Here is a 26,246-nt window from a genome sequence, read left to right as displayed (position 1 = left end):
GAAGGTCACGTGGTCTTGTTCCTTAGGGGCCCAGAAGTCCAAGTCAGATGTTAGTCTTTGGTATAGGTTGAATTAAGGCCTGGAGCCAAGGCACTGATCTTCATGGTCTTTGCTAGTGGGAATCTGATATTAGGCCACATAACTTTTTTCCTTACGTGGTGATTAGGGACCAGATTGTAGGTGGGTCCATTGTTGGCCAAAGAAAGTAGAAAGCTTGAGTGTCTGAGAGAAGGGGATTTGGAGACAGTAGACACTCTACCCCAAGCCGTCTGTGGCCTTACTGGTTCTTCAGAGGAGTGACAGCTTGGTGGGCATGCAGGAGGCAGGATAATGGAAGGGTAGGGATGCCAGGTAGGAAGTCAGGAAACCTGGGGGCTACCTCAGCCTGAGTGTGACCGGGAGCCACTTCTTCCCTTCTCAGGGATTGAGTTTTCCAACTTAAATATTTTCTATGGGAGGGAAATAGAGCAGATGATTCTAATTCATTCTATAACTTTATGGAGCTTTAGTGTATAAAGACCTGGATGAGGCAGTCATGGGGATCATTCTCGCCCCTAGGGAGTCTATCTCAAATGAGGTTCTGGGAGGGCAGAGTTTTGACCTGGAGGGATATCTGCAGAATCTCCCTCCTCCTCCAGGTCTGGGCTCCTGAATGCTTGGGGAGCCCACGCCTGAGCTTCCTGAGCTGTCTCCATGGGAACCGGGGGGTGTCTTCCTCCCGAGCTCATTCCACTGAGGGAATGGAAAGAGAGGGATGGGAAGAGGGTTCAGAGCCTGTCACCGGCCCCCCCCCAACACACGCGCATTTAGGGTTACGGCCCCTTCCAGGATGGAGAACAGGACCACCTTGCCATGGGAAGTCTTCCTGCCTAGAACTCCAGGCATGGAGCCTTCCATTCAAAGTACCCCCCACCCTCCAAACACACACTTGCTTTGTGGTCTGTGCTGCTCCCGTTGGCCTCCTCTTCTGCCTCTTAATACATCTCAAACCTGGTTCACTTCTCACCTCTGCTCTGTTCTCTGTAGATTCGGTGTCCCCCTTTCTTCTGACTCTCCAGTACTATCTCATGTTCTACCTTTATTGGGCTCAGGATGGGGAGGAAAAACAAAACATCAAAATCTAATAACCAGGGCAGCTGGGTTGTGCAGCGGGGAGGGTCCCAGCCCCGAAGTCAGGGGGAAGTTCAAATCTGGCCTCAGACACTTAACAATTCCTGGCTGAGTGACTCTGGGCAAGTCACTGAACCCCGATTGCTTCAGGGGGAAAATCTAATAGCTAGCTCACCACTTGAACTGAGTCCTAAGAAATGTGGATGTATTGTATGGGGTGTGTGTGTGTGTGTGTGTGTGTGTGTATGTGTGTTGGAGTAAGGGCTATTATAAAGGGTTATGGCTCATCCATGAGCTCTCAGCATGAGAATACTTGAAGATCTCAAAGCACTGAGCCGGTCACAGAGCTTTCTGTTCCCTAAGTTGGAGGGCCTGGGACTGAATGGGACCCGCTCTCTCCAGAGAGCATTGCTAGACCCTTTAAGTGCAGTAGTGGAGCCAGGCAGCTCTTTGAATTGGGGCGGGAGGAGAACCTGAGCAGGTAAGTTCCCTGAGGTCCTTGGGAAAAAGGAGAGGTCTGGCTCCTTCCAGTTCTCCCCCTCCCGGTGCTCATCCCCATCCAGGCAGGCCTCAGAGCTTATGGACATGTCAGTGGACTCCTAGAAACACCTCCAGTCCACAGGCAGCCTGTTCTTGCCCGCCGGGCAGCGCCTCCTCAGATACGTAGGTGGCCTCCCGCACCCACCTCTCAGCTCCTGGCAGTGCTGCGGTTGCCTGTTCTGGGAGATGAGCCAAGTCAGACCTGTGCGCTCCCACTCTTTTTCTGGCACTCCATCCTTACCGCCCTGGCTGCCCCCCGGGGGAGTGATCCCTGTCACCGGCTCAGGGAGGATCCCCGAGTTCCTCAGGACAGAGGCATTCTCCAGCTCTGGCTGCAATCCCTGGGGATCTCAGGTCAGAGGCACCCCATGGTCCCTGTGCCAGCCATACCCACTTCGGTATAGAAGCCTCCATCTCATGCCCGTATGGCTGCATGGGACTGCTCCCAGTCAGAGGCTAGGAGGAGCTTCCAGTTCTTCTCCAAGTGGGCACATGGGTGTAAGTGAGTCTTGCTTAAGGACCTTTCTATAGTCAGGAGAGGCTCAAACTAAAGGCACTACTTGGGGAACATTTCCGAGCACCCTTTTTTCCGGCCTCAGGGAAGTCGTGCAGCCAAAGGGAGGCAGCCCTGTCATGGGGAAGCAGCTGCTCTGCACCAGGAGAATTAGAGCTAGAAGCTGGACTGGAGGACCCAGGGCTCCTGCCCTAAGGTGACTGAAGTCACCTCTGCTAGACTATTACCTACCCTGAATGCCATGGCCCCAAGGAACCTCAGTACTTGGCTTGTGTCAATAGTACTGTATTTAAATGGTAGAGCTCCTCTGTGGTTCATCTATGACCATTCAATTTTGGGGCAGATCCTGAATTTTGCATAAAAGATTGAATACATCCGCCATCGCTGGGTCCTGATAGGTGAGAAGCTGGAGTTTTGGCAGCTCTTGTTTGATGTACTGGATGGGAGCACACTTAGTACAAAACTCTCCTCCCCCTGAGGATTGGGATTTTTCTCAGGCTGTACTATGGTAGCCGAGTTAGGGCAGGGGTAGGAATGATCATCCTTAATATTTAGCAGGTAGATCACTAGGCCTGGAATCAGGAAGACTCATTTTTGTGAGTTCAAATCCAGCCCCACTCCTGTACTAGCTATGTCACTTACCCCCATTTGCCTCAAGTTTCCTCATTTGTCAAATGAGCTGGAAAAGGAAGTAGCAATCCACTCCAATATCGCTGATCAAGAAAAACCCCAAAGGAGATCACAAAAAGTCGGATACCACTGACGTGACTGAACAAAAGCACAATGAATTGGTACTTTGTAACTTTACAAAACATTGTGAGGAATGATAGTATAGGTCTTGCTTAGCCATAACCTGGAAATGATTAGTGGCAAAATCTTGACCCTTAAGACCATTCATTTTTCTCTATTCTTGCCTTCTGCTGATTAGGAATAGCCTCATCCCAGCTTTTTGTTCCTGAAGCTGCTTGATCAGAGATCAGGTGCTCTTGGGCCCCTAATTACTTTATGCCCATCTGACCTCATCATATTTTGGTAGTTATTCTTGCACTACTCCTTTATTTTCTTTAACCTATCATGCCCTCCAGATCACAATCATGATTTTTCTATGGTTTGTCCTTGAGCTAGAAAAATACACATCAAAAACATCAGGTTCAGGACTGAAAGTAGTCGAGAGTGAATATGAAAGAAGATAACCTAGAACCGATTGGATGGTACACCAGTTTGCTGGTTTGCCTCTATGATTGGGGCCCATGTCTCCATCTATCACAGCTTCTATTCCAGAGGAGACTCCAATGTGAGATCCCCTTAACTGAGTGTTTTGGCCTGAGGTGTTTGATCCACTCTATAGTCCTAAATTCAGCCACAGCCAATCAAGAAGCCTCTTGGTTACTGATGAAGTTTTTGGTATCATCCATATTCCTGCTCAGTCACCAGAAATTTCTCCCTCCATTTAAAGGAAGGGGAAGTCAATCAAGCAACAATTAAGCTTCTACTGTGTCATAGACTCTGAGGACAAAAAGAAAAAAGTTGCATTTCATTGCTCGGAAAAAATAACCCAATCCAGTTTACCTCTTCCCTCACAGCTACAATGTCATCATATCTGAGTTATGGCTTTCCTACTTATTCCGCTGGTGATCTTGGACAAATGATTTGCAGCTTAGGACCTTAATTTCCACATCTGTAACATTAGGTTGATCCTAGGATCCCTTCCAGTTCCATTATGATCCCACCCCAAGTCCCATTTGCTTCTAAAAGAATGGGCCAGCTCAGGATCTGCCCCTCCTTTCTCATCTTCCCCTGCATCTCAAAGTGACTGGGTCAGTAGAAGAGGGCTGGGCAGGAAAGGATAAAACTGTCCTCCAACAGATGGAAAATGTTCTCTCCTCTGCTCTATATGATGTCAGTGGAAATTGGGGGAGTGTGTGTGTGTGTGTGTGTGTGTGTGTGTGTGTATGGGTAGGGGAGAGAGAGTGCCTGATTTCTTAGGTAGGTAGGAAGCTGAAGTCACTGGACATTGTCCAGGACCTTGGGTCACCGCTGGGCCCTCCCTTTAACCTCAGGGAAAAAAAAAAAAACAAAAAAAAACCTATTATCCCCAAAGACCCAGTCCTCCCCAGTGTTTGCTAAAGCCTGGAGGAATTTGGTGGGCACGGCCTTAGATATGAATGCTAGGGATGTCAGCTCCTCCCTCTCCCCCTCCCTTTAAAAATGCCTGGGGAAGCTACATGGGCCTGGACGGAGACTGAGCAGGCCCAGCCTAGTGCCGGACATCTCCCCCAACCAGGATGTACATGAGTTCTTTCTGGCGCTCTTTAAAACGCAGACGCCTCTGAAAGGCATAGCCCAGGGCTATGGGATTGAGAAACGGAAGGGGAGCCTGAGGTTCTGCAGGGTAGTGACCCTGGTCACACAGGGCAGAAAATAGCTGGACTCCAAATTCAGCATTCTTGCCATGTCAGATTAGACTTGAAGCTTTTATTAATCAACGTCTGTACTATGGGGGAGAACAAGGGATTAAGACAGTACAGAGATGGGGTGCTGGGGACGCATTACAGTTTGCAGAGTATCACCAATGTGTGACATTGAGCAAGTTATCTTACCTCCCTTAGAGTTTTTGGTATATTTTTTTGGAGTCATTTTAGTGGTATCTGACTCTAACTCCTTTTGGGTAGTTTTCTTGGTAAAGGCACTGAAGGGCTTTGCCATTTCCTTCTCTAGTTCATTTGACAGAGGAGGAAACTGAGGCAAACAAGGTTATATGGCTTGCCCAATGTGACTCCAGGCCTGGCATTCTATCCACTGCACCACCCAGCTGCCCAGAGCTCAGTTTTACCATCTGTGAATGAAAGATAGTGTAGGGTCCCTTCTAAATCGAATACTGCATGGTTCTGCCACTGGGACAAAGGGTAAACTCTGGGGATGGGGTGGGGGAAGTCTGACAAACTTTACAGCCATAGATCCATTCTGTTGCCTGGGGCTTGTAAGCAGACCCCCTGCTCAGATCCTGGAGAGGAACCTCACTAACACAAGCCTCTGCTGCCTTTGCTTTCTCCCCAGGAAAGATGGGAATGTCGCCCCACCTCCCCTTCCGAGGCCCCCAGCTCGCCGAGGCCAGCCAGCAGCCTAGACGGCTGGGTGGGCCGTGGCCCTTCCGAGTTCTGCCCGATGGTCACCACAAGCAGCCCTCCCCCACCCCCACCCATGTCCCCCTCCTGGAGCGAGCGCTCCTTGTCCCCAATGCAGGCCGAGCCCAGGGGCAGCAGCCGCCAGATGCAGGCCCTGGTTGCCAGGAACATCATCAATGCTGCCCGCCGAAAGAGCTGCTCCTCCCCCAAGTCCCCGGGGGCAGAGTGGCTGAGGCCCCTCTCCACCACGCAGGCCCTCCCCCCGGCCAGCCCCAAAGGGCTGGCCGGCCCCTGCCCTCCTCTGAAGAGCCCCCCGGGAGAGGGCCATCGCCTGTCCTCCCTGCCTGGTGGTACCTTCTCCCCCATCTTGAAGAGCCCCCTGCCCTCGTCCCCGGCCCCCTCGGGGGACGGCCCCCGGCCCTTCCTCCCCAGCCCCAGGAGCCCCGGTGCCACCAGACCCTTGGGCTTCACGAGTCCGGTGCCCTCCCCTGGCCCACAGGCTCACTCACTTGCCAAGCCCTATATCAGCCGCTCACCCACAGACTCTGACGTCGACTCTGAGGACTCGGGACTCAAGTCCCCCAGTATCCGGGGCTACAGCGTCTGCCCCCGGGGCTGGAACGGGGGCAGCCTGCGGCTCAAGAGAGGCAGCCTCCCTTCGGAGACCTCCTGTACCTCCTAAGCCACCTGGCCTGGGGGCGGAGAGGGAGAGATGCTGGGGTGGGTGGGGGCTTCAGGGTGGGGGGCCTGGGTGGGATACCTTCCCAGGAAGGGCTGGGGACGGCTGGGGACAGCTAGCATGGGAGCATCCTCTACTTCCCCAGTTTCAAACCCCTTTGGGGAGGGGACTCCTGACTCGGTCCCCATTACCCCCAGCGGGGAGAACCAAGTGTTTCTGGGTTTCTTTCCCACCACTCTGCCACCTAGTGGCGCAGTCAGTCCCCGGCTAAGTCCCCCCCAAAGCCAGCTCTGGGCTCTTTGGGACCAAGGACTGAGATTCATTGTCCTCCCCCTACCCGCTTTCTCGCCGGCCTCGGAGACCTGGAGGTTTGAAGGGCAGGAGACAACTTAGCGGCCCCAAGGGCCAAGTGTGAAGGGGGCCGGCCCCTCCCAGGGAAGCTGGGAAGCCAAGCTGAGGCGGCTCCTGGACGCAGTGCCAGCGGCTTGGCAGGGCCATGTTTGGCCAGTGTCAGGTGCTTTCCATCCCCTCCGTGACCCCATCCTCTATTTTTACCACAGTGACCTTTAAAGGCAGCTTAGCTTCTGCTAGTCCTTTAGGTGCCAAACCCTGCCCTTGGAGCTCTGCAGTTGCGGCAGCCCAGTGGAGGGACATGGGAAGGGGGAATCGAGAAGAAGGAACCTCCAAATTGACAGGAACAGTGGTCCTGCTCGGGGCACTGCTGGGTGGGTTTGGCGTACCCCTGCCCACGGGCTCCCTTCCAGATGCTGTAGGGTACCAGCTCTAGCATGGACACACACAGTGTAAGAAAAAACATACTTCCCCTCCCAACCCTGCAGTTTAAACCAAAAACATGAAAATTGAAGATAAAATCAGGGAGTGTCCAACCCCAAAGGGGTCTCCAAACCTCCCATACCCCTCCACCCTTCCCTTCAGCACCCCCATACCCATTATCCCATCCTAAGCAAAAGAATAAAATCTTAACTGGGTAAAGAGGGAGTGAAGGGACAATTAGGCTTGAGCATTAGATCAGGGTGGGCAGGGGACTAGGGATGAGGAGCACCTTTCCCTTCTTTGGGTCTTCTCTCCCTCGGGCCTCATTCTATCCCGTGAGCCCCTGTCTCATGCACCCCTGACTCTGCTCAGTGGGGAGATGCATTCACCTGGGCATTGCTTGTCAGGAGATCTGGCCCCAGTAAGCTCAGCCATGTTTCTCTTCCACCCCGCTGGGCCAGATGCCCCTCGCATCCAGCATCCTGTGCCAGATGCCCCTCGCATCCAGCATCCTGTGCCAGCAGTATGGCCCCGAGCCCTAAAAGGGGAGGAAGCAGTTGGTTTGAAAACCCAGGCCCAGGGCCCCTCCTGGGGGAACAGACTAGCTACTGCAAGGGCTTCCCCCTCAGGTGTGCCAGTGATGGAGGCTAACTCCGATGGGTGGGGCCTGCTCAGGAAGGACGGCAAGTGCTTTTCTGAGGGGCAGAAGTTGGTGAAGAGCAGGCTGAGGAAGATGTGGGTGCACCATGGAACCTCTTGCCTGGAGGCTACCCCGCCTGGGGGGACACTGGTCTCCCAGAAGCCTGTAGAGAAAGCAGGAGTGAGGAAGCTTTGGAAATCCCCGGGCACATTAAGTCACCGGGGCCAGGACAGGTAATGGGAGGCAGGACAGGGCGCTGAAGCTGGGCCTTTCCTCTCCTTTGTGCTGGTAGCTGTGCAGACTCCCTGGGTCTCCTTCCCCTCCGAGGAACGTGGGCCTGGGTGAGTATGGTCTGGGTTGAGGTCGAGTTCCTTTGAGAAGGTATGAGGAGATGTAAATATGGCTCTGTGTTCCTGTTCTCTCCAGTCTCTCTCCCCGTCCCCTGCCTCTGTCCCCTGCCTATCTCCTGGGCTTGTCATGCCTTGCTCTCACCTGCTCAATAAATAAATACTCGCCTCACCCCAGCCACTTCCTGTGTAATTAATAGCTGCATCTGGAAAACTCAGCTTTTCCTGGGTTGTTGCGAGATTCCCAGAGTCCAGGGGAGCTGGTGGGAGAACTACAGCTCCTGGGGGCCCAGGCCGGGTGAGGCAGCCTGTGGCACGCGGAGGAGGCACGCTGTCCTACTTGCACACTGTGGCTGCCTCCCCTGTGACTGAAATTTGCTGGAGGGAGATGGCTCTCAGAGCTTTCTGGCCCATGAGTGCCTCCCTTACTGACTAACATTTTGGTGAACTGCAAAAACACTGAGAGAATTAAGAGATCTGGGTCCGCTAACTTTGTGTGACTGGGAGTAAACCCTAGGAATTCTTTTTGGCCTCGGTTTCCCCATCTGCAAAGTAAGCGATTTAAACTCTTGCAGGCCTAAAACTTTATGTCTATGAAGTTTTGGGGGCAAGGAAGGAATTGCTATCAGAGGGGATTATTTTGATTTCAATGTCGTGTCAATAAAGAGGAGGAGGTGGGAATAGGGTGGGGATTTGGGTCCTCCAAGCCAGGCAGGTAAATCCAGTATGGTTTGGGGTACCTAGCAGAGAGTTAGGACTCTCCCTGAGACTAAAAGCTCAGGACCAGCTATTTTCTGGCAAATTTAGGCTCAGAAGTGGGGCGACTGGCTGGATATCAGTGTCATACAGGCCCTGGGAATGGCTGGAATGCTGGGGTCTGAAGCCTGCGGGATTCTAGGAATTTGGGGAATGCTGGATTGTGGGAATGTCTATTTCCTTAGGATGCTGGCATGGGATCTCATGTCCAGGTCCCCTGAGAGTCTCCTTTTAAGGATTATCCTGCTCTTTACTAACAGATGAGGAAAGAAAGCAACCAGAAAATGTTGCAGCTTCCTAGTCTGGGTTTGATGCACCCCTTTATAAATCAGATTGTTTGGAGGTAGGGGTGACAGCCAGGGTTGATTGCCTCAGGCACTTCAGTGTGTTATTTGTGACCTAAAGTGGTCAGTTTCTGAGATCTAAAGAGGCCAGTTTCTTTTGGGTCCATAGGAGAACCATCTGTCCTGATACGGGGTTCCTGAGCTGAAGGTCATGGGCCAGAATGGGGTTCTGGAACTGTAGCCGTATAGAATAGCACAGTAAGTTTAAGGGACACTCAGTCTGGGACTGGGTAGTTTTCTTCCATATGCCTCTTACTTCGGTGTATTATTTCTAAGAGTGTATATTCTTTTCTCTTGTAAATAAACACTGGAAAACTTACTCTTATAATCCGCAAATGTGTGGAGAGGGAGGGAAAAGTGAGAAGAGGAACATTCAGTAATTGTGACCATGGAATGGGAAAAGTAATTAAGGATGAAATGGAGCCAGAACCCAGAAAACTAAGCAAGCTTAGGAACCAGGAGGGTTAATAGGTTTGGTGACCTGAATTGGGGACTCAATGACTGGGGCAGTTTTAGTAGTAAAAGATCATTAAAAAACATTCCAATAAAGATAGCACACATTACAAAACAGTTAATTATCAAGGCTATCTGGTGTGGGGGAAAATGAGGGAAAAAAGATCAAAGAAATAGAATAGGTATACTAGAAGTCCAACCAAATGAGTAAAAAATATTAGCTATTTTGATAAATCTATAGAAAATTAAAACTGGGGAAAAATTCATAATTTAACAAATGGAGTTGCGAAAGTTGGTAGAATTTGGATGGACATGGGTTTAGATCCAACATATATACCTTATTGAATTCTGGCTGGATGACAGAATTACACATTAAAAAAAAACACTTTAAAAAGGAAGAAAATATGTATTTATCTCAAATGTGATGGTTAGAGGACTTTTTTTATGAAGAAATGTTGGGAACGGGATGGATATTCTTGATGACATTAAGTTAAAAAATTGTATAACATTTTAACTAAAATGAGAAAAATGATTCTGAAAATGTTCATGTAGAACATAACATAACAATTTGATATCTAAAGTATATATAATTATTTAAAATTCACAAAAGTGAATTTTCCAGTCCATAGTGGATAAATGGTTAAAGAATATGTACTGAATATTTTCAAAAAAGGAAACAAATTAATAACCACTTAAAATGTTCAACCACACTGGTTATGAGCCAATTAAAACAAGTTTAAAGTACCATTTCACAACTGTCAAATTGGCAAAAATAATGAGAAGGAATGAAGCAATGCTGGTAGAGTTGTGAAGAAATAAATAGTGCATTCATTTCTTGTTGGTAGAATTGCAAACCTGTAGGATCTTTTTGGAGAGCATTTTAGCAATATATTGTAAACTTTACAAAAATAATTATATCTTGTTTTTGGAGGTGGTATCAATAATAACCAAAAATCTAAATTAGTTGTTAAATTAGTTTCAATGGCATTATGTTATTTAAAAAATGGAAATTAACTAAAAAAATCTAACAATAGGAAAATGGTTAAATAAATGTTGATAACATTAACATAATGGAATCATATAATGCAATGGAATAAACAAACATGAGGAATATAAAAGACAGGAAAAGAACTTTATGAAATAATGAAAAATGAAAAATTAAGAACCAGAAAAACCATTTAGGGTCACATAGGAGAAAAATAAATAAAAAGAAATGGGCAAAGAATCCAGATGAATATTTAGAGTGATTGAAAACTTATGATGTTTCATTCACTGAAATTAATATAAATATAAAATGAATTGATCTTTGAGAGTAAATTTATGCCAAATCATTTAATTAAATGAAAATGGTGATGTTTAATCTCCAGAAAACTTAGGTGGCACATGGCAGCTGCCTTCATGGATTGCTTAGTCTTAAGGCTTAAAAGCATTCTGTTTGATGTCAGAAGAGAGAAATAGGAACAATGGGTGGAAGGTACAGAAAGATTTAGGCTTGATGTGGGGAAAAGCTTCCTAATGATTAGAATTATCCAAAATCATAATGGGCTGCCTCAGGAACTAGTGAATACTCCCTCACTAGAGATTTTCAAGTGTTGGATGGATGGGATAGGAGATGGAATAATCTGTATGAGTAACAAAAAGGATGCCCTTATCATTAGATTGTAAAATACGTGATACGTGGAGAAGAAGGTATAAGCCTGGACAAGTAGGAAGGGATCAGATTATGAAGACTTTAAAGCCAAACTGAAGATTTTATATTTGTTCTTGGAGGTAATAGGTTTGTTGAATGGAAGAATGAAATGATCAGTAGGAAGATCACCTTAGGAATTAAATGGAGGTTTGACTGGAGTGGGGATTTGAGGCAATATTCCAGGTGTGAGGTGATGAAGGCCTGCCATAAAGGTGGTGGCAGTTTCAGAGGAGATAAGGGGAAGTATATAAGAGGTGGTTTGAAGGTAGAATGATAGGAATTGGCAGTAGATTGGATATGAGGGAATGAGAGAATGAGGAGTAAAGAATGACACCTAGAGTGAGTTAGTGTCGAAGGCTGCAGCCAGGTTAAGGATGAACATTGAGAAGAGCCCATCACATCAGGCAATTAAGAGATCATTGGTAACTTTGGAGAAAGCAATTTCAGCTGAATGTTAAGCCCCGGAGCCAAACTGTAGAATTAAGTGAGAGGAAAGGAAATGGAATTACCTTTTTTAAGCAGCCTTTTCAAGTTTAGCCATGGAAATGAATAGAGATATGGGATGATGGCTAACTGGGGTGGGCGATCAAGTGAGGGTTTTAAGGATGGGGGACACATGGGACAGAACAGAATCACTTTGTGCATGTATCCAGAGGCTGGCCTTGTCAAGAAGGGCTACCTCTTTGTATGAGATGAGGGTAAAGGAAGTATGAGTAATATGAGATGAAAAGGGGAGACCAGCTCTCAGCACACTGCTGAAGGTGATGAGATCAAAGCACATGAATGTGTGAGGGTGGGGTGGGGAGGGTTAGACTTGGCAACAAAGGTCACCTTGTTTTGAGTTGGGAGTAAGAGATTCTGAGATGTGGCAGAAGGAAGATGAGGAAGATCACATCCGATTGCCTCATTTATCAATAAAGGTGATAATGTCCTCTATTGGGAAAGGGGGCCATGGTACAGTTGGGGATTGAGTAAAGAGAAGGTTTGTAATAGTCACTAGAATAGTGTGATATCAGTGGTAAGGTAGATAGCATGAATCTGTGATACACATTTGCACGGTTTCATGACATCTCCAGTAGTTCAGGAGTATGCATAGAGAGGAGGTGGCTCAAAGTTGACAAAAGTATGAGGGATTAAAGACAATGAAAGGTCTCAAGTAAGGATAGGAGGAGGGTAAGGGACTGGGAGGGTGAATAATGGAGAGGAGAGAGGATAGGAAATTGTGGGTGATCAGAGAACAGAATTTCAGTGTTCAAGACACTGGAGATGGAAAGTTTTAGGTGATATTGAGGTCTAATGGGTAACAACTCTATGTGACTGTGGTGGAGAACAGAAGTCATGGAAGTTCAGATTTAACCATGTCATTCCCCTTACTTACATATTTTCAATGCCTCCCTATTTCTGCTAGGATAAAACACAAAATTCCTAGCCTGGCTTTAAAGCCTTCCACAGTCTTCCATACCATCTACCTCTCTTGTCTTTGGTATTACTTCTCTTCTTGCACTCTAACTAACTTGCCAGCTGTTGCTTCCTCACCATTGGCCGTCTCCCACCTTAAGCCTTTGTTCAAGTGGTCCCTCTGTCTGAAATCATGCACTTCCTGCTCATTTCTACCTTGTAAATCCCTACCTTCCTTGAAAGCACAGAACTATCCTCAGTGTCTCCTTAAAATTGCTTTTGTATTCATCATTTGTATTTACATATTTGTATTTATACTTTGCATTTACTTATTTGTATGTTGTTTTTCACCAGTAGAACGTAAGCTTCTTTAAAGCTGAGACTGTTTTGTTTTTGTTGTTTAAACCCAGCCCTTGTACACAGTGCACACTTAATAAATGTTTGCCAAACTGAATTGAGAAGACTGATGAACTGGAAAGCCAAGCTCTATGACTGCTGAAAGTGGGGGGAAGAGAACAGGACTTGAAATAAAGAGCCCTGTTTGAACTCATGAACCCATTGAGGGAGGAGAGTGAGTGAATGTGGAGATTAATAGGCGACCGCAACAAAGATCGAGGCAGTGTATTAGTGGATGGTATGAACTTCAAAGGAAGACAGGCCCGTTGACTGATGGTGACGGAGAGAGGGTCTGGAAGTGGCTGCGTGGAGCAGGGACTATGATGGCTTCTCTTTCTGGCCTGGCTTGTCTGGGGACAAAGAGTGCTAATTTCTTGTTTGTTTGTTTTTCCCCTGAGACAATGGCTGGGGGGGGGGGAGGGTAAGTGACTTGCCCCCACAAGCTAGGATGTGTTAAGGTTGGATTTGAATTCAGATCTTCCTGACTTCAGGGCTGGTGCTCTATCCACTACAGAGTGGTTAGTTTTGGTGCATTAGGATTCAGATTTGGACCAACATGGCTTAAGGATCAGGTATAGATTCCTCAGTCCAGGTCTCCTGTTAGCCTGTCCAGAGTTTGATCATATGGGCCAATCTACTGGGGCAGAGGCTCCATGCATGTGCCCTGCTTAGTGATAGGAAGTGATGGAGGCCTGGATTATCCCAAACAGCAGATAATCAAAATTTATTTTTCATTTTGTTTTTGAAACACAGACACAGTGGCCGTTCTGATGCAACCTCACCACACAGGCTTACCTTCTCACTCCATATCCGGCTCTTCCCTTCTGTCAGGGTCACCCAGTAGTAGTAAGTTATAAAAAATAACCCACTCCTAGATGGTGTTTAACACCTGCACCTCATCTGATGTATAAGCATGTATGGATAAGGCATCAGGATAGAGAACTGCCCTGGCTTGGCCAGCTAGTTGCTCAGACTAGTCTTCATTCATAGAACTAAAGGTCCAGGCCTGGGATCTCAATTCCACTATTTCAGGAATTAAGTTTTCTTAAATTTCTCTAGGATGACAGGATATTTAGAAATGTCTGCTGGCAGCTAGTCACCCAAATGATCAACTACAACAGAATAATAATTATCCTTTCCATATTATGGGGGTTAGGGATGTAGCACCCCTGCAATCTGGAAAAAACACTAAAAAATTCTAGCTCTCCATTTGTACCCGAGAGGTCTGAATTTTTTCTTTTTCTTTTATGGGGTGTTTAGTGTAAAATTTGCATTGATACACTATATACATATCTTTTTTTAAATTAAAGCTTTTTATTTTTCAAAACATATGTGTGGACAATTCTTTAACATTAACCCTTGCAAAATTTTGTGTTCCAATTTTCCCTCCCTTTCCCCACACTCTCTCCTAGATGGCAAATGCTCCAATTTATGTTAAACATGGTAGAAATATATGTTAAATCCAATATATGCATATATATTTATTTATATATTTTAATAACTTTTTATTGACAGAACCCATGCCAGGGTAATTTTTTACATTATTCCTTGCATTCACTTCTGTTCCGATTTTTCCTTTCCTCCCTCCACCCCCTCCCCCAGATGTCAAGCACACATATATTGTATCTAGGATATACTGTAACATGTTAAATAGGTTACAGTAGATCTTGGATACAATATATGTGTGCAGAACCGAACACTTCTCTTGTTGCTCAGGGAGAATTGGATTCAGAAGGTAAAAGTAACCCAGGAAGAAAAACAAAAATGCAAACAATTTACATTCATTTCCCAGTGTTCTTTCTTTGAATGTAGCTGATTCTGTCCATCATTGATCAATTGAAACTGAGTTAGATCTTCTCTTTGTCAAAGAAATCCACTTCTGTCAGAATACATCCTTATACAGTATCCTTGTTGAGGTATATAATGATCTCCTGGTTCTGCTCATTTCACTCAGCATCAGTTCATGTAAATCTCTCCAATCCTCTCTGTATTCATCCTGCTGGTCATTTCTTACAGAACAATAATATTCCATATCATTCATATACCACAATTTACCCAACCATTCTCCAATTGATGGGCATCCATTCATTTTCCAGTTTCTAGCCACCACAAACAGGGCTGCCACAAACATTTTGGCACATACAGGTCCCTTTCCCTTCTTTAGTATCTCCTTGGGGTATAAGCCCAGTAGTAACACTGCTGGATCAAAGGGTTTGCACAGTTTGATAACTTTTTGATATGCATATATATTTATACAATTATCGTACTGCACAAGAAAAACCAAATCTAACCAGTTAAAAAAAGAGAGAAACAAAATAAAATGTTTGCAAACAGAATGAGTGAGAATGCTATGTAGTGGTCCACACTCACTTCTCACAGTCTCTCTCTGGGTGTAGCTGATTCTCTTCATCACTGAACAATTGGAACTGGTTTGAATCATCTCATTGTTGAAGAGAACCATGTCCATCAGAATTGATCACTATATAATCTTCTTGTTGCCGTGCCATACATATATCTCATGCATTTATGAGTTTCTAAATTTTTTCCATGTCATCTGCTGGTCTTAGGAGTGTCACCTGCAGCTTCAAAAAACTCCCCCCCCCCCATATTGAACCATGATATAGCAAAATCATGATGGAGAAAATCACAAGGTAGAAGGGATAACTGTGATGATAAGTCTGTTCACTTAACACAGGATGATTATTTTGTGGAGAAGTGCAGGTCAAGTGATGATGTTTGAATAAAATGGAATGAGGTGCATGCATTTGAACATAAAGGGGCTAAAGAAATTATCTAATAAAAGCTTTGTTTTAGATTAAGAAACTGAGGCCCTAATTATGATAAATAACTTGTTCAAGTTGACACAGTGGAAGTCCAAATCACAATCTGAGCCTAGGTCTTTTGACTAAGGGTACGACTTTTCACTAAGCTACACCACCTTTCTAGTTACAGATCTCAGTCCTAGGGCAAATAGTAGTAAGTACTATTTGTGGAATCTAGTCATATTTGCTTACGGGAAAAACTGTTCCCTTGAAATAGGCTATCTGTGTCATTGGTCACAAGGGGGATATTGTGGCTACCATCACTCTGGCTAGGTTCCTTCCTCCCTGTTTCCCTATTTGTAAAACCAAAACAGTTGGACAAAATGATCTCTAAGGCTCCTTTCAGCTGTCATCGTCCATGACTCTTGACAACTTTGTCTAGATAATATATATATAAGCACGAAGACATACAAATCCTCTATCCCCAGAAAGTGGGAAGGATTCCCTCACAAAATCTCAATCTACATCTCACCTTTTCCAATATTTTTTTATCTGGCACCAACATTTCTACTTAAGAAGTGTTTTTAATCTTACTCTGCCAAAGACGTGTGTATCTGATCATCCTAGGAGCCTGTAGAGCTGTGATGTGACCCGACTGTTCCCAGGGGCCTGTACGAATAAGCCACCTGTCTCCTTCACTGCCTTCCTAATGCTTTTAGCATCTGGTTCCAGCTCATGTCGCAGCCCGAAATAAGACTGTGACATATGCAAATATAACTGCTCAGTGTCAGCTGAACCCGAGGCAGCAGAGGGACACACATTAAGGACTGCTGCCTAGGACCTGGTCATCCTTTTGCACAGAAACGTGGGGTCCATCACTGTTCTTTCTGGTCCTAAATAGTCCCCAGCCAGGCGTGTGTTCACCCATTCAGGTACCAGGGGCTCTAGGGATGAGGATGGGAGATATTTCTATATTTAGGGAACTCTTACTCCTACCTTAAAGCAGGGTAAAGGATGATGATCCTTCAAAGGGTGTGATAAGTGTGGACTCTCTCTGGCTTAAGAATAGGAAGAGCCACAAAATGAGTTACTAGCTTAAGTGAAACTATAGGTGATGGGGGAGTGGAGAAAGTGAAGTTGTTTGGGATCGTATGCCTTGGGAAATAGAACATGGTGCTAGGACTAAGAGAAGGGGGGAAAAGGGGGACAGAGCAAGGCAGAAGCATGGGTTTAGGTGGAGTAACTTTAGGACAAAGTGGTGGTTTGGTTTCCCCAGAGGGCTACCCGAGTGCCTACCAAACTTTCTTGGAATAATAATTCCTGCACTTCACTTTTCTCCTTCAAAGTGAAAGGAAACATCACCCTTCACCATTTATTGGGCAGCTATGTTTTATGAGGCAAGTGGAGAGTGGTTTGATATGTGAACAAGTAGGAGGCGGCAGAAGAGAACATGAGTAGAATGAACGGGAAGAGAGGAGATGAAGACGGGGATTACAAAATTCAAAATGAGGGATATTAAGTCCATCATTAGCAGTCCAATCCGCTATCTCTTTGGGTCCCAGAAACCCAGGGACAGGGAAGATTTGGGATCTCACTCCTGGGTCTGGTGTTCAAATACATAAGGAGCTACAGTTGATATATTCCATATTCCTGGCTCAGGACACAGGATAATCCAGGTGTGTATGAGAGGGGCTGAGAGATGAAGTATCTTTTTGGCCCACTTCTTCCCTCTTCACTATTCAGAACCCACGTCTCTCCACCTCCATCCCAGGAGGCTCAGGCCACAGGATCAATGACCAACAACTCAGATCATGGCTATTTTCAACCAGCTGGGCCCATAGGGTACATAAGGGATAGTACTATGTTGCTGATATTCTGAAGACCTGTTTCATCTTAGAATTGACCCCTACTTGGCTTCTTCAATTCAGAGACCTTCCAAAACTGGTTATTTGTTCTTCTATTCCTGCTACCAGGCCCTAGCCCAAATTTTCTAATACTTGTGTTTTCCTTTGACTACTTCAACATACTCTAGACCAAAATAGTATTTTGTAGGTTTTATTTTCAAGGGAAAATAGAAATATCAAAAAATATGAAGACTTAAGATTGCAAGTAATCAAAGGTATGAACTCTTGATTAAAATAAGTGAATCCAATGGCTCTTTTCAACAATGTGGTGATTTAGGCCAATTCCAATAGACTTATGATGGAGTGAGCCATTTACATCCATAGGTAGAACTTTGGGGACTGAATATGGATCACAACAGAGTATTTTCACTGTTTTTGTTGTTGTGTGCTTCCCTTTTTGATCTGATTTTTCTTGTATAGCATAATTGTGGAAATAGGTATAGAAGAATTGCCCATGTTTAACCTATATTGTTTTGCTTGCTGTCTAGGGGAGGGGGTGAGAGAAAAAATTTGGAACACAAGATTTTGCAAGGATGAATGTTGAAAACTATCTTTGCATATATTGTGAAAATATAAGAAAAGTGAGTCCAGGTTGGATGTTACCCAAGGTCTTAACTAGTAGTGTAAGTCCTGTTCCCAACAATTTTCCCTGGATTCCAGAGTGTCTTAGGTAATCACTACAAACGTGACTCATTCTTTTAGCTTACAACATCAGAATACTTTTATTTAATCAGGCAGTCTCCCAGTTAATGGCGGATATGTGCATATCATACCCATATAGCCCTAGTAATCACTAGCTAAGCAGTAAGGTGTAGTGAATAGAGCACTGAACTTGAGACAGGAAGACCTGGGTTCAAATGTTATCTCTATTACCCAATAGTTCAGAATTACAGACCAAGTCCAAGTCACTTAATCTCTCTAACCTTTAGTTTCCTTCTCTATGTGAAGCATACCACACTATATAAATGTCAGTTATTATTATTAGTCTTTCTTTCACTCAGAGGGATGAAGTAGTACCAACTCATCTGCATTTCAAAGGTGAGGAAACTGAGGCTCGAAGTGATGAAGTAATTTGCTCACAGTCATAGAGCTAGTAAATGGCTAACACTTAAGGTCAGGTCTTAATTCCACTTCATATTCTATTAAGTCATAAAGTAATAATAGTTTTTCCCAACACACTAAGAAAGAATATTTAACTGGATACCCGTTTCATGCCCCTAATCCATATTTTCTTTGGAGGGTGATGTACTATTAGAAATCCTCTCTGTCTCTATCCCAGAGTGAAAAGATCTCTTTCTAGATTTAGGAACACCATCAACAAAGACCCCTCTAGGACCTGAGATTAAGTGAGAATTTTGGTGGTAGAAAGTAGCTCATACTCAGCCCACTGAGGCCAAGAATCCTGGCAAATTAAGTAACACATATACACAGGCTTCATTTGATTAATTAATACCACAAACATTTATTAAATGCCTGTTGGGTATAAAGCACTTCTTGATATATTTCATCATTGGGAAGTGAGCAGAGGGCAGGACTGGGACTTAGTCTGGAGGAATTTTTAAGCCAGAAGAGGCTGGGAAAGCAAGTGGTGGAAGCAGCAAGCTGAGTTTTGTCTCCAAATTCCTGACTCCTGCCTGTAGGATTCTTCTTTCAGAAGTCCTCAAGAAGCAGAAGGCACTAACAATGGCTAAAGCACAGGATTTCATGGAAACAGGTAAGGGCAGGATAGCAAGACACATCCCAGAATGTTCCTGAGATCCTTAAGTTCTAGAACTAAATCTTAGAATCACTTAACTGACAAATCTCATCCTATCCCATCCTCCAGAGGAAACCCTTAGACCTCAGTTCCCTTTAAAGTAGGACTGAAGACACCAGAAGATATTTTTTATTGACATCTCTCCCTGTGCCAGGAACTACCCTCCATAATACAGTCCATCATTTGAAATATTTAATCCTTAAATCAATTCTTTTAGAGGACCTAGGTCAGCCCTAAATACAAGAATCCAGGGGGTTAAGAGTTTCATTGGCCAATCTGGGGGAAGGGGTGGGGGGAAGGAGGGGAAAAGTTGGAACAAAAAGTTTTGTAATTGTCAATGCTGAAAAATTACCCGTGCATATATCTTGTAAATAAAAAGCTAAAAAAAAAAGTTTCATTGGCCATAGTCTGGTGTCAAATGAAAAGCTAGTTTGATCAATGTTGAGGCAGTATCTTTCACATACAAAATATAATTCAAAGGAGATAGCTATGACCCCAAGACTCAGAGTCTTAACCCTGACCCCAGATAGAACCCTAACATTGGTCCTAGACTGAGCCCTGCCTCTTGCCTAATCACTAAGCTTGGTCACAAGGAGTACCCAGGGACAATCTCACCATGATCAACAAAAGATAGCAGGATTTTGACCTTCTTCTAACAGCTCCTTCTTTAGACCTGGGCAAGAAGGTGAGTGTTCCTCAGGACCTCATGGTGGAAGAGCTGTCTCTCCGTTCTAACAGAGGTTCCCTTCTGTTCCAAAAGAGACAGAGGAGAGTGCAGAGGTTTACCTTTGAATATGCAACCAAGCACACCCAGGTGAGTGTAATTCTAATGGCCTCTCTTCTATTTGCACCCAGTATGTCTTGAATTTTCTAGATTCCAGCCTGGGCTTTCTTTGGGCACTGACTTTCATTATAATGAAAAGAAATTTGGAATTAGTCAGGAGACAAAGTTTAAAATTCTGGCTCTGCCACTTATTAATTTAATCTTTCAACATCTATCTTTCATGGTGCCATCGTGAGGATGTAAAACTCAAAAGGCTACAGAGATGAGTAGTTCAAGGTAAATGCATTGACTGGAACTGGGAGGAGTCATTATTTTTTCTTAGCTGAAAGTGCCAAGACTTTTACCTATAAAGGGGAAGAGGACTGGGATGTGGGGATAATCATATCAAATCAGAGATCATTTATTTACTTACTATACACTAGCCACTGTGAATTGGGGGAAAAAGCCCCTTTTTGGGAAGGCTGAGGATTACTTTTCTCTTCTCCAAGATCTGTTCCCTTTACTCCCTGGGATCTCTTCTCCCACTTGTCAAGTTTTTTCATGTTTAATGTTATCCTTGGGTTCTGGGTTTTATTTTGTCCTTATTAATACTTACTTCTAGCTCAAAGACCTGTGGTTTCACTGGTCTCTTTACATTAGCACAGAGCCTTAGCCCTCTCTGCCTTAGTAGATAGTCCTCTACCACCTGGTGGCCAACACTCTGGGAACAAGTCTCTGCACATTGCTGGATGAGACACATCTAGCCTCTCCAACTTTATAGGACTTGTCAGATCATGGGCACTGCTGGCATAAACCTCCTAAAACATAGGGCCAACTTCACGATTCCTTGGAGAGGGGAAGACTGAGGAAGCGGTAGAAGAGTGGGAAGAATGCTGGATTTGGAACACCCAAGTTCAAACTGTGATTCAGGCACTTATTACCCTGTGACTTGGGGCCAAGATTCTTCCCCTCTCTTGGCTCACTTTACCCATTTACATAAGGGGCTAAATTGGATGACATCTTCCAGCTATGATCCTAAGACTGGGAATAGGGCAGATTGCCTTATCCAAGTTCTACTTTGGTGAGCTAAGTTCAGAGAAAACAAGGTGCCCTCCCTCAGAAGCATGAGAGCAGACTGGAGGGCTTCCAGGACAACCCAGTGACTCCCACATAATAAGATTATGCACTGTGCAAGGTAGAAGGGAAGTAAAGAAAGATAGCAGGAAATCCCAGACCTAATGTCTTTTATTGGGGAGTTTAAGCTGGTGGAGAAGATAGGACCCTGCAAAAAGGCCAGAAGCGTCAGCAAGCAGGACTGTTGTTCCCCAGTCACCCTCTTCTCTTTCTGTCATAGAGCTCAATCTCAGAAGGTAGAGGAAGCGATCTGGGAACCATGTTGTCAGCAGGACCACCAGCAGAGGTGGCTGTGAGTACAGCTTGTCCCTGGAGGAAGGGACTCCAAGCTCTGGGGAATCAGGGCTATATTCTGGGGGCAGGGGAGGGAGCAAGAGCCTGACCAGCTCCCTCAGGACTCCTGTCCTGTCCCCAGACCGCCAATGGCCCAGATGGGAAGGAGAACTACAGGACAGAGATACAAATTTACCCTATCCCACCTCCTGGGTCTGAGAGAAACAGTCAGGAACTACCCCCAGAACGGGCTCCTAGTCCCAGTGCCCTGGCCTCGGGTGAGTTGGCAAGTGCTCTGGGAGTCTGGGTGACTACTAGGGAGTTATGAGGGAGGGTGGTTGAGGGCAAGGTGTCAGAAGAACTTTACTCTGGGGGATAGGGGGTAATACAGGAGAAGGTATTCTGTTCAGCAGAGACAAATGAGAACTTGGGCTGTCTTAGTAGGTTGTATGCCTTTTACCCACTGGTTCTGACTGCTCTGTTCATTCCCACGCTGGGGAAAGCTTGGGTCATCTTTCCCAGGAGGCATGGGATGGGGTGAAGGAAGTCAAAAGGAAATGTAGAAAGGGCCACTTCATAAACTTCCTCTGGGATGTGTCCGAGGAGGTTGGAGAGGATTCCTGAATGGGGAAGGTTGGACTAGGTGTGCAGTTTTCTTCCAAATGTGATTAATTCTGCTTCTGTAACTTCCCCTGGGCTGTGATTTAGCCTTGCTACTTTTTCTCTTAGGCCATTATGTGACTCACTGTTCCTCTGGCCTCTGGCCCCTGGCATCGCGCCTCTGGGACAGGCTGTGGGCTCAAATCCTGCCTGATGAGACTCGGGCTAATCACTTGTTCTGTCTGGGCTTCACTTCCTCTCTGTAAAGAGAACAAAACTAAGTGGAGCTACTGGAGGGAGGGATTTCCCAATCTCCACCAGATTATCCTAAGAGCTATACTGAGACAGACATGGGTACATTTGCACATAACAACAATCTCCGGCACTTATACAGCACTATAGCAAAGTCTTCAGGTGCTTCATTGTCTTGTGGAGAGGACCCAAGTCTCTCAAAGGCTATGGTAGCAGAGCCTAAGCTCTGTCAAGTCCTAACAAGATAGGTACAAAAAGGATCATCACCAAAAGATTTATTTTTTTTAGCCCACAGTCACCTACTAATATAGTTTGTAATTTGGAAGGAATACATGTGAATAAATCATTGACTAAAGCCCTATATCTCTTGTATAGGACTCTTCATATGACATAATAATTATCTTCCCCTGAGACACTGATTATCAGGCTAGAAATAATTTTTTGGAATAATAACCTCTATTTTAAAGAGGAGGAAACTCAAGCAACTTGATAGAGATCACAGGGCTAGCTAGTGACAAAGCACAGTCAAGATCTCTGGTTCCTGGGATAGGAGTGGGAAATAAGAAAAGTAAGAGGAACCTCTCACCCCATCAAATTAACCTCTCACAACTGTTTGCCATTATCCTTCACAGGTTATTCCAAGCCCCTGACAGGCATCTCACCAGAAAAGTTCAATCACACAGCCATCCCCAAGGGTTACCGGTCCCCATGGCAAGAGTTCATTGGCTATAAAGATGGATTCAAGGACTATCAGGAGGACCAACTAAACCACACACCGTGTCCCTCAGACTACAGGAATTTCAACAAGTAAGGATGGAGGTCTATAAGTATTTTAGAGAAAGTCAGGATGCATACCCAATGAGGGCAAGATAAAGTGTTTCTAGTTCTTATAAAGAGCACTGAACTAGTTTTTGAAGTTGTTTTATTTGCTATCTCCAGACTATAGCCACAGGATAATTTCTTAAACTGTTCACATACCGACTCAACTCTACCTGCAGATTAAACTCAAACTCCAGCCCCAGTCTTTGATTTTCCAGTTTTTCATTTGTAAAAAGAGAAGGTTGGACTAGACCTAAAAATGTCCTTTCCAGGCCACATCCCAATATATTAATATTTTTAAAGCTTAGCATCATTTTATTCTATGTTAGGCAGACTAAAAAACATACTTTCCTGCTATACCCTAAAGATCATGGGACTTCTGCATCTGTGTTTTAGCTGAAACTTTACATATGTTCTCTCATTAGAATGCGAGCTCCTTGAGAGAACATACTGGCTTACTTTTCTATTTATATACCCAATAGTTATCAGTGTTTTGCATGTAATAAGTACTTGATATGTTTCATCTAGATTAAATTAGAATCTTCCTTGTTCCATGAGATCTCTGCCATTTTCTTTGCCTTGCTTTTGCTCATTGTTGCTCCACTTACTCCCAATCTCTGCCTAGTGAAATTCTGCCCATCTTTCAAGGCCCTGGTTAAATGCTCCCTCTTCTTTGAAATGGAAAATAAAGGCTGTGGCCTATATAACTTCTAAGGATAATTCAGTTCTAAAATTTCTAACTTGATCAAAGATTCCCAAATTTTCCCCAGCCAAAGGCATTTTTCTCGTTGGCACTTACTTTTAAGTTTCTTATGCACTGTTTTGTTTTATACCAATGTTTTATCTCTGCTAATAATTAGGGTATGATTATATTACTCATATTTCCCCCAGAAAGTACTAATCATAAGTCTTATACAAAAAGATCAACATGTTTTTGTTAAATTTTAGATCATGTAAAATGTGTTTTGCTTCCTGACCATGAGCTGTCCCAAAGGAAGAGCCACATTTTGAGGGGGGAAAAAGGGAACAGAAACGATTCTTTGGATTTTAATTCTGCTCCCTTTTAAATAGGGACAATGAGGGCTTCATTTTCTTCCTTTTTTCTATTTCCTCAGCTATGAGGATGTCATACCATTACCAAACCAAAGCTGGAATAATGGTATTCACCTGTAGAATTTTAGGGGGAATGGATGCTGGGTGAGATGGCTTCTCTAACATAAGTTGTGATCTGCTTACCTCAACAAAAGTAAAACAAAACCTATTCTGCAAAATACACCCCCTTCGCTGGTCTATTTGCTCTTCTATTTAAAAATCTAAAAAGATAAGTTAATACTCAGACCTAATTCTCAGTGCTTATGATGGATATTTCTTAAGCTTATTGCTGTGAAATGACAATTAAAATAATCATATTGCTATGTTTAAACATAGGTCAGATCATCCTCTCCCTTTCTAAGCTAGGATTTCTTTGGGGCACTAGTTTTTAGCTCTCAAATCTCATTATGTCTAGGGGCTGATCAGCTTAGCATTTGTCTTTGGGCAGTAACATGGGGTGCTGGTAGAGTGACCAATGCAGCTATTTGTAGGCTCACCACAAAAGTCAATAGTGACTTTTTTGTTTCTAATTAGGAAATTTTCCTACCTGTCCAAAAATAGCAGGAGAAAAAGACTGCATGTGTAGTACATTTCTCTTCTGCAGTCTTTCTGTTTATTTTTGTCTAAGAAGGAGCAATGTGAAGCAGGAAAGGCTTCTTTTCCATCTTTCATAAGTTGATTCCAGAAACACCAACGCTTCATCTGTCACTTGTTTTAACCACCAATTACAGCACTGTGATAATCTGGAAGGGGCCTTAGTATATGGAACACCTTAGAGGTACAGAAACAGAAGCTTACAGATTATGCAAGTCTAATTCCTTTGTTGTAGATGGGACAATCCAGTCCCAGAGAAGAAAAGTGATTTGTCAAAAGTCACACGAGTCAATGGCAGAACTTGGATTAGAACTCAAATCTCCTTCTGGCCAGTATTCTGTGTGATAGTCTCTTCTTGGCATGTGACTAAGCAAAATCAATCTCAGTATCAGAAAACCATACAATATGTCAAAGATGGGTAAGTTGGGTCATGGTTCATATAAGGATTGGACCATATTATTCTGTTTTCCTAGGACACCAGTGCCATTTGGAGGACCTCTCATCTCTGAGACATTCCCCAAAACGGATACACTCTTCATCCCAAAAGAACACATAAGTGGCCTGGATCTCCTCAGCTACAGACCTAGTTTCAACAGAGTAGCCCAAGGCTGGGTGCGGTCCCTTCTGGAGTCTGAGGAATTATAACTTGATCTTAATTCTCATATTCCCACTGCTTTGCTTTATTAGCCTGTTGGTAGGCACAGAGTTATGTACTAATACTGGTTACACATATCAATAGTTCTGCCATGGGTCATATTCTGAATTCAGAATAAGTGAAATCTGAAATCTACATCTGAATATGAGAGGAATCAGTATACTCTGGGTGCTAACCTACTCTCTAAATGAGGTTTCTCAAGGGCTCTAAACAAACTAGAAAAATGAGAGAAAGAGTCTAAATATAACAGGACTAATCAATGACAGTCCAAAGCCTTTGCTTGGTGGGTTTTTTAAAAACTGTAGCATAATTCTCAAGAAAGACAAGCTTTAAAAATTCTTCCATAAGTATGCTGTGAGATTACTGTGGATGATGTAATGACCTAACAAAACCTCTCAAAGATGTATTAAACTTCTTAATGAGTCAAATCTGCCAGGTGAAACTTCATTTCTCTTTGAGAAGAAGCAATATTGGATCTCAGTGTTTTTAGTTAAATACAAAAGTGATTCTCAGCCCCTGCTTCAGAGAAAGCATGAAAGGAAATCCATTCCTGAGGGTGCTTTTGGATCTTAAAATGCATTTAATGCTATAGATCAGGAATTTCTATGCTTAGCTTTGCATTTAAAATTGCATTACCATGAGGTAGAGACCAATTAATTAAAATATATGTGACATATAATGGGAGAAAGACATGTGTAACCTTTGCTGGTAATCAATTATACTAATAAAAAATGACAGACACTTTTTCTACATCTACAATTCATCTACAGTAAGCCTGAGATACCAAATAGCTAGACCTTGGTTTTTAAGTCTGCCTACAGCAATATAATTAGAAAATAACACAATTAGCTTTTGTGTAAGCGTGTGCTGTGTTTG

At 44.3% G+C, this 26,246-nt stretch overlaps 2 protein-coding genes across 2 annotated transcripts in view; both read left to right on the top strand.

Annotated features, from left to right (window-relative positions):
- The window catches only part of SYNPO (synaptopodin), a 72,831-nt gene extending 62,701 nt beyond the window's left edge, over positions 1-10,130 (top strand). Inside the window, exon 4 of the mRNA XM_031953519.1 lies at positions 5,222-10,130. Coding sequence (XP_031809379.1) covers positions 5,222-5,971 — 750 coding nt within the window. The 3' untranslated portion in view covers positions 5,972-10,130. The remainder of the gene's footprint in view (positions 1-5,221) is intronic.
- Positions 7,176-25,652, top strand: MYOZ3 (myozenin 3). The gene is made up of 7 exons (XM_023505615.2): positions 7,176-7,615; positions 19,073-19,146; positions 19,848-20,002; positions 21,306-21,377; positions 21,501-21,636; positions 22,843-23,017; positions 25,189-25,652. The coding sequence occupies exons 1-7, from the start codon at positions 7,176-7,178 to the stop codon at positions 25,358-25,360; spliced, it is 1,224 nt and encodes a 407-aa protein (XP_023361383.2). The 3' UTR covers positions 25,361-25,652.
- Positions 25,653-26,246: the final 594 nt, after the last annotated feature.

The sequence above is a fragment of the Sarcophilus harrisii genome, chromosome 2 (genome assembly GCF_902635505.1).
Source record: "Sarcophilus harrisii chromosome 2, mSarHar1.11, whole genome shotgun sequence".
Taxonomy (NCBI): Eukaryota; Metazoa; Chordata; class Mammalia; order Dasyuromorphia; family Dasyuridae; genus Sarcophilus; species Sarcophilus harrisii.
Note: the sequence above shows the minus strand (reverse complement) of the source record. Positions and strands in the feature narration are given on the sequence as shown.

Coding starts and splice junctions, on each gene's coding strand:
- MYOZ3 (XM_023505615.2), top strand. CDS start 7,176: ATGTTTCTCTTCCACCCCGCTGGGCCAGATGCCCCTCGCATCCAGCAT. Junction 19,147..19,847: donor ACAGGATTTCATGGAAACAG/GTAAGGGCAGGA, acceptor TTCTTCTAACAG/CTCCTTCTTTAGACCTGGGC. Junction 21,637..22,842: donor TCCCAGTGCCCTGGCCTCGG/GTGAGTTGGCAA, acceptor TATCCTTCACAG/GTTATTCCAAGCCCCTGACA.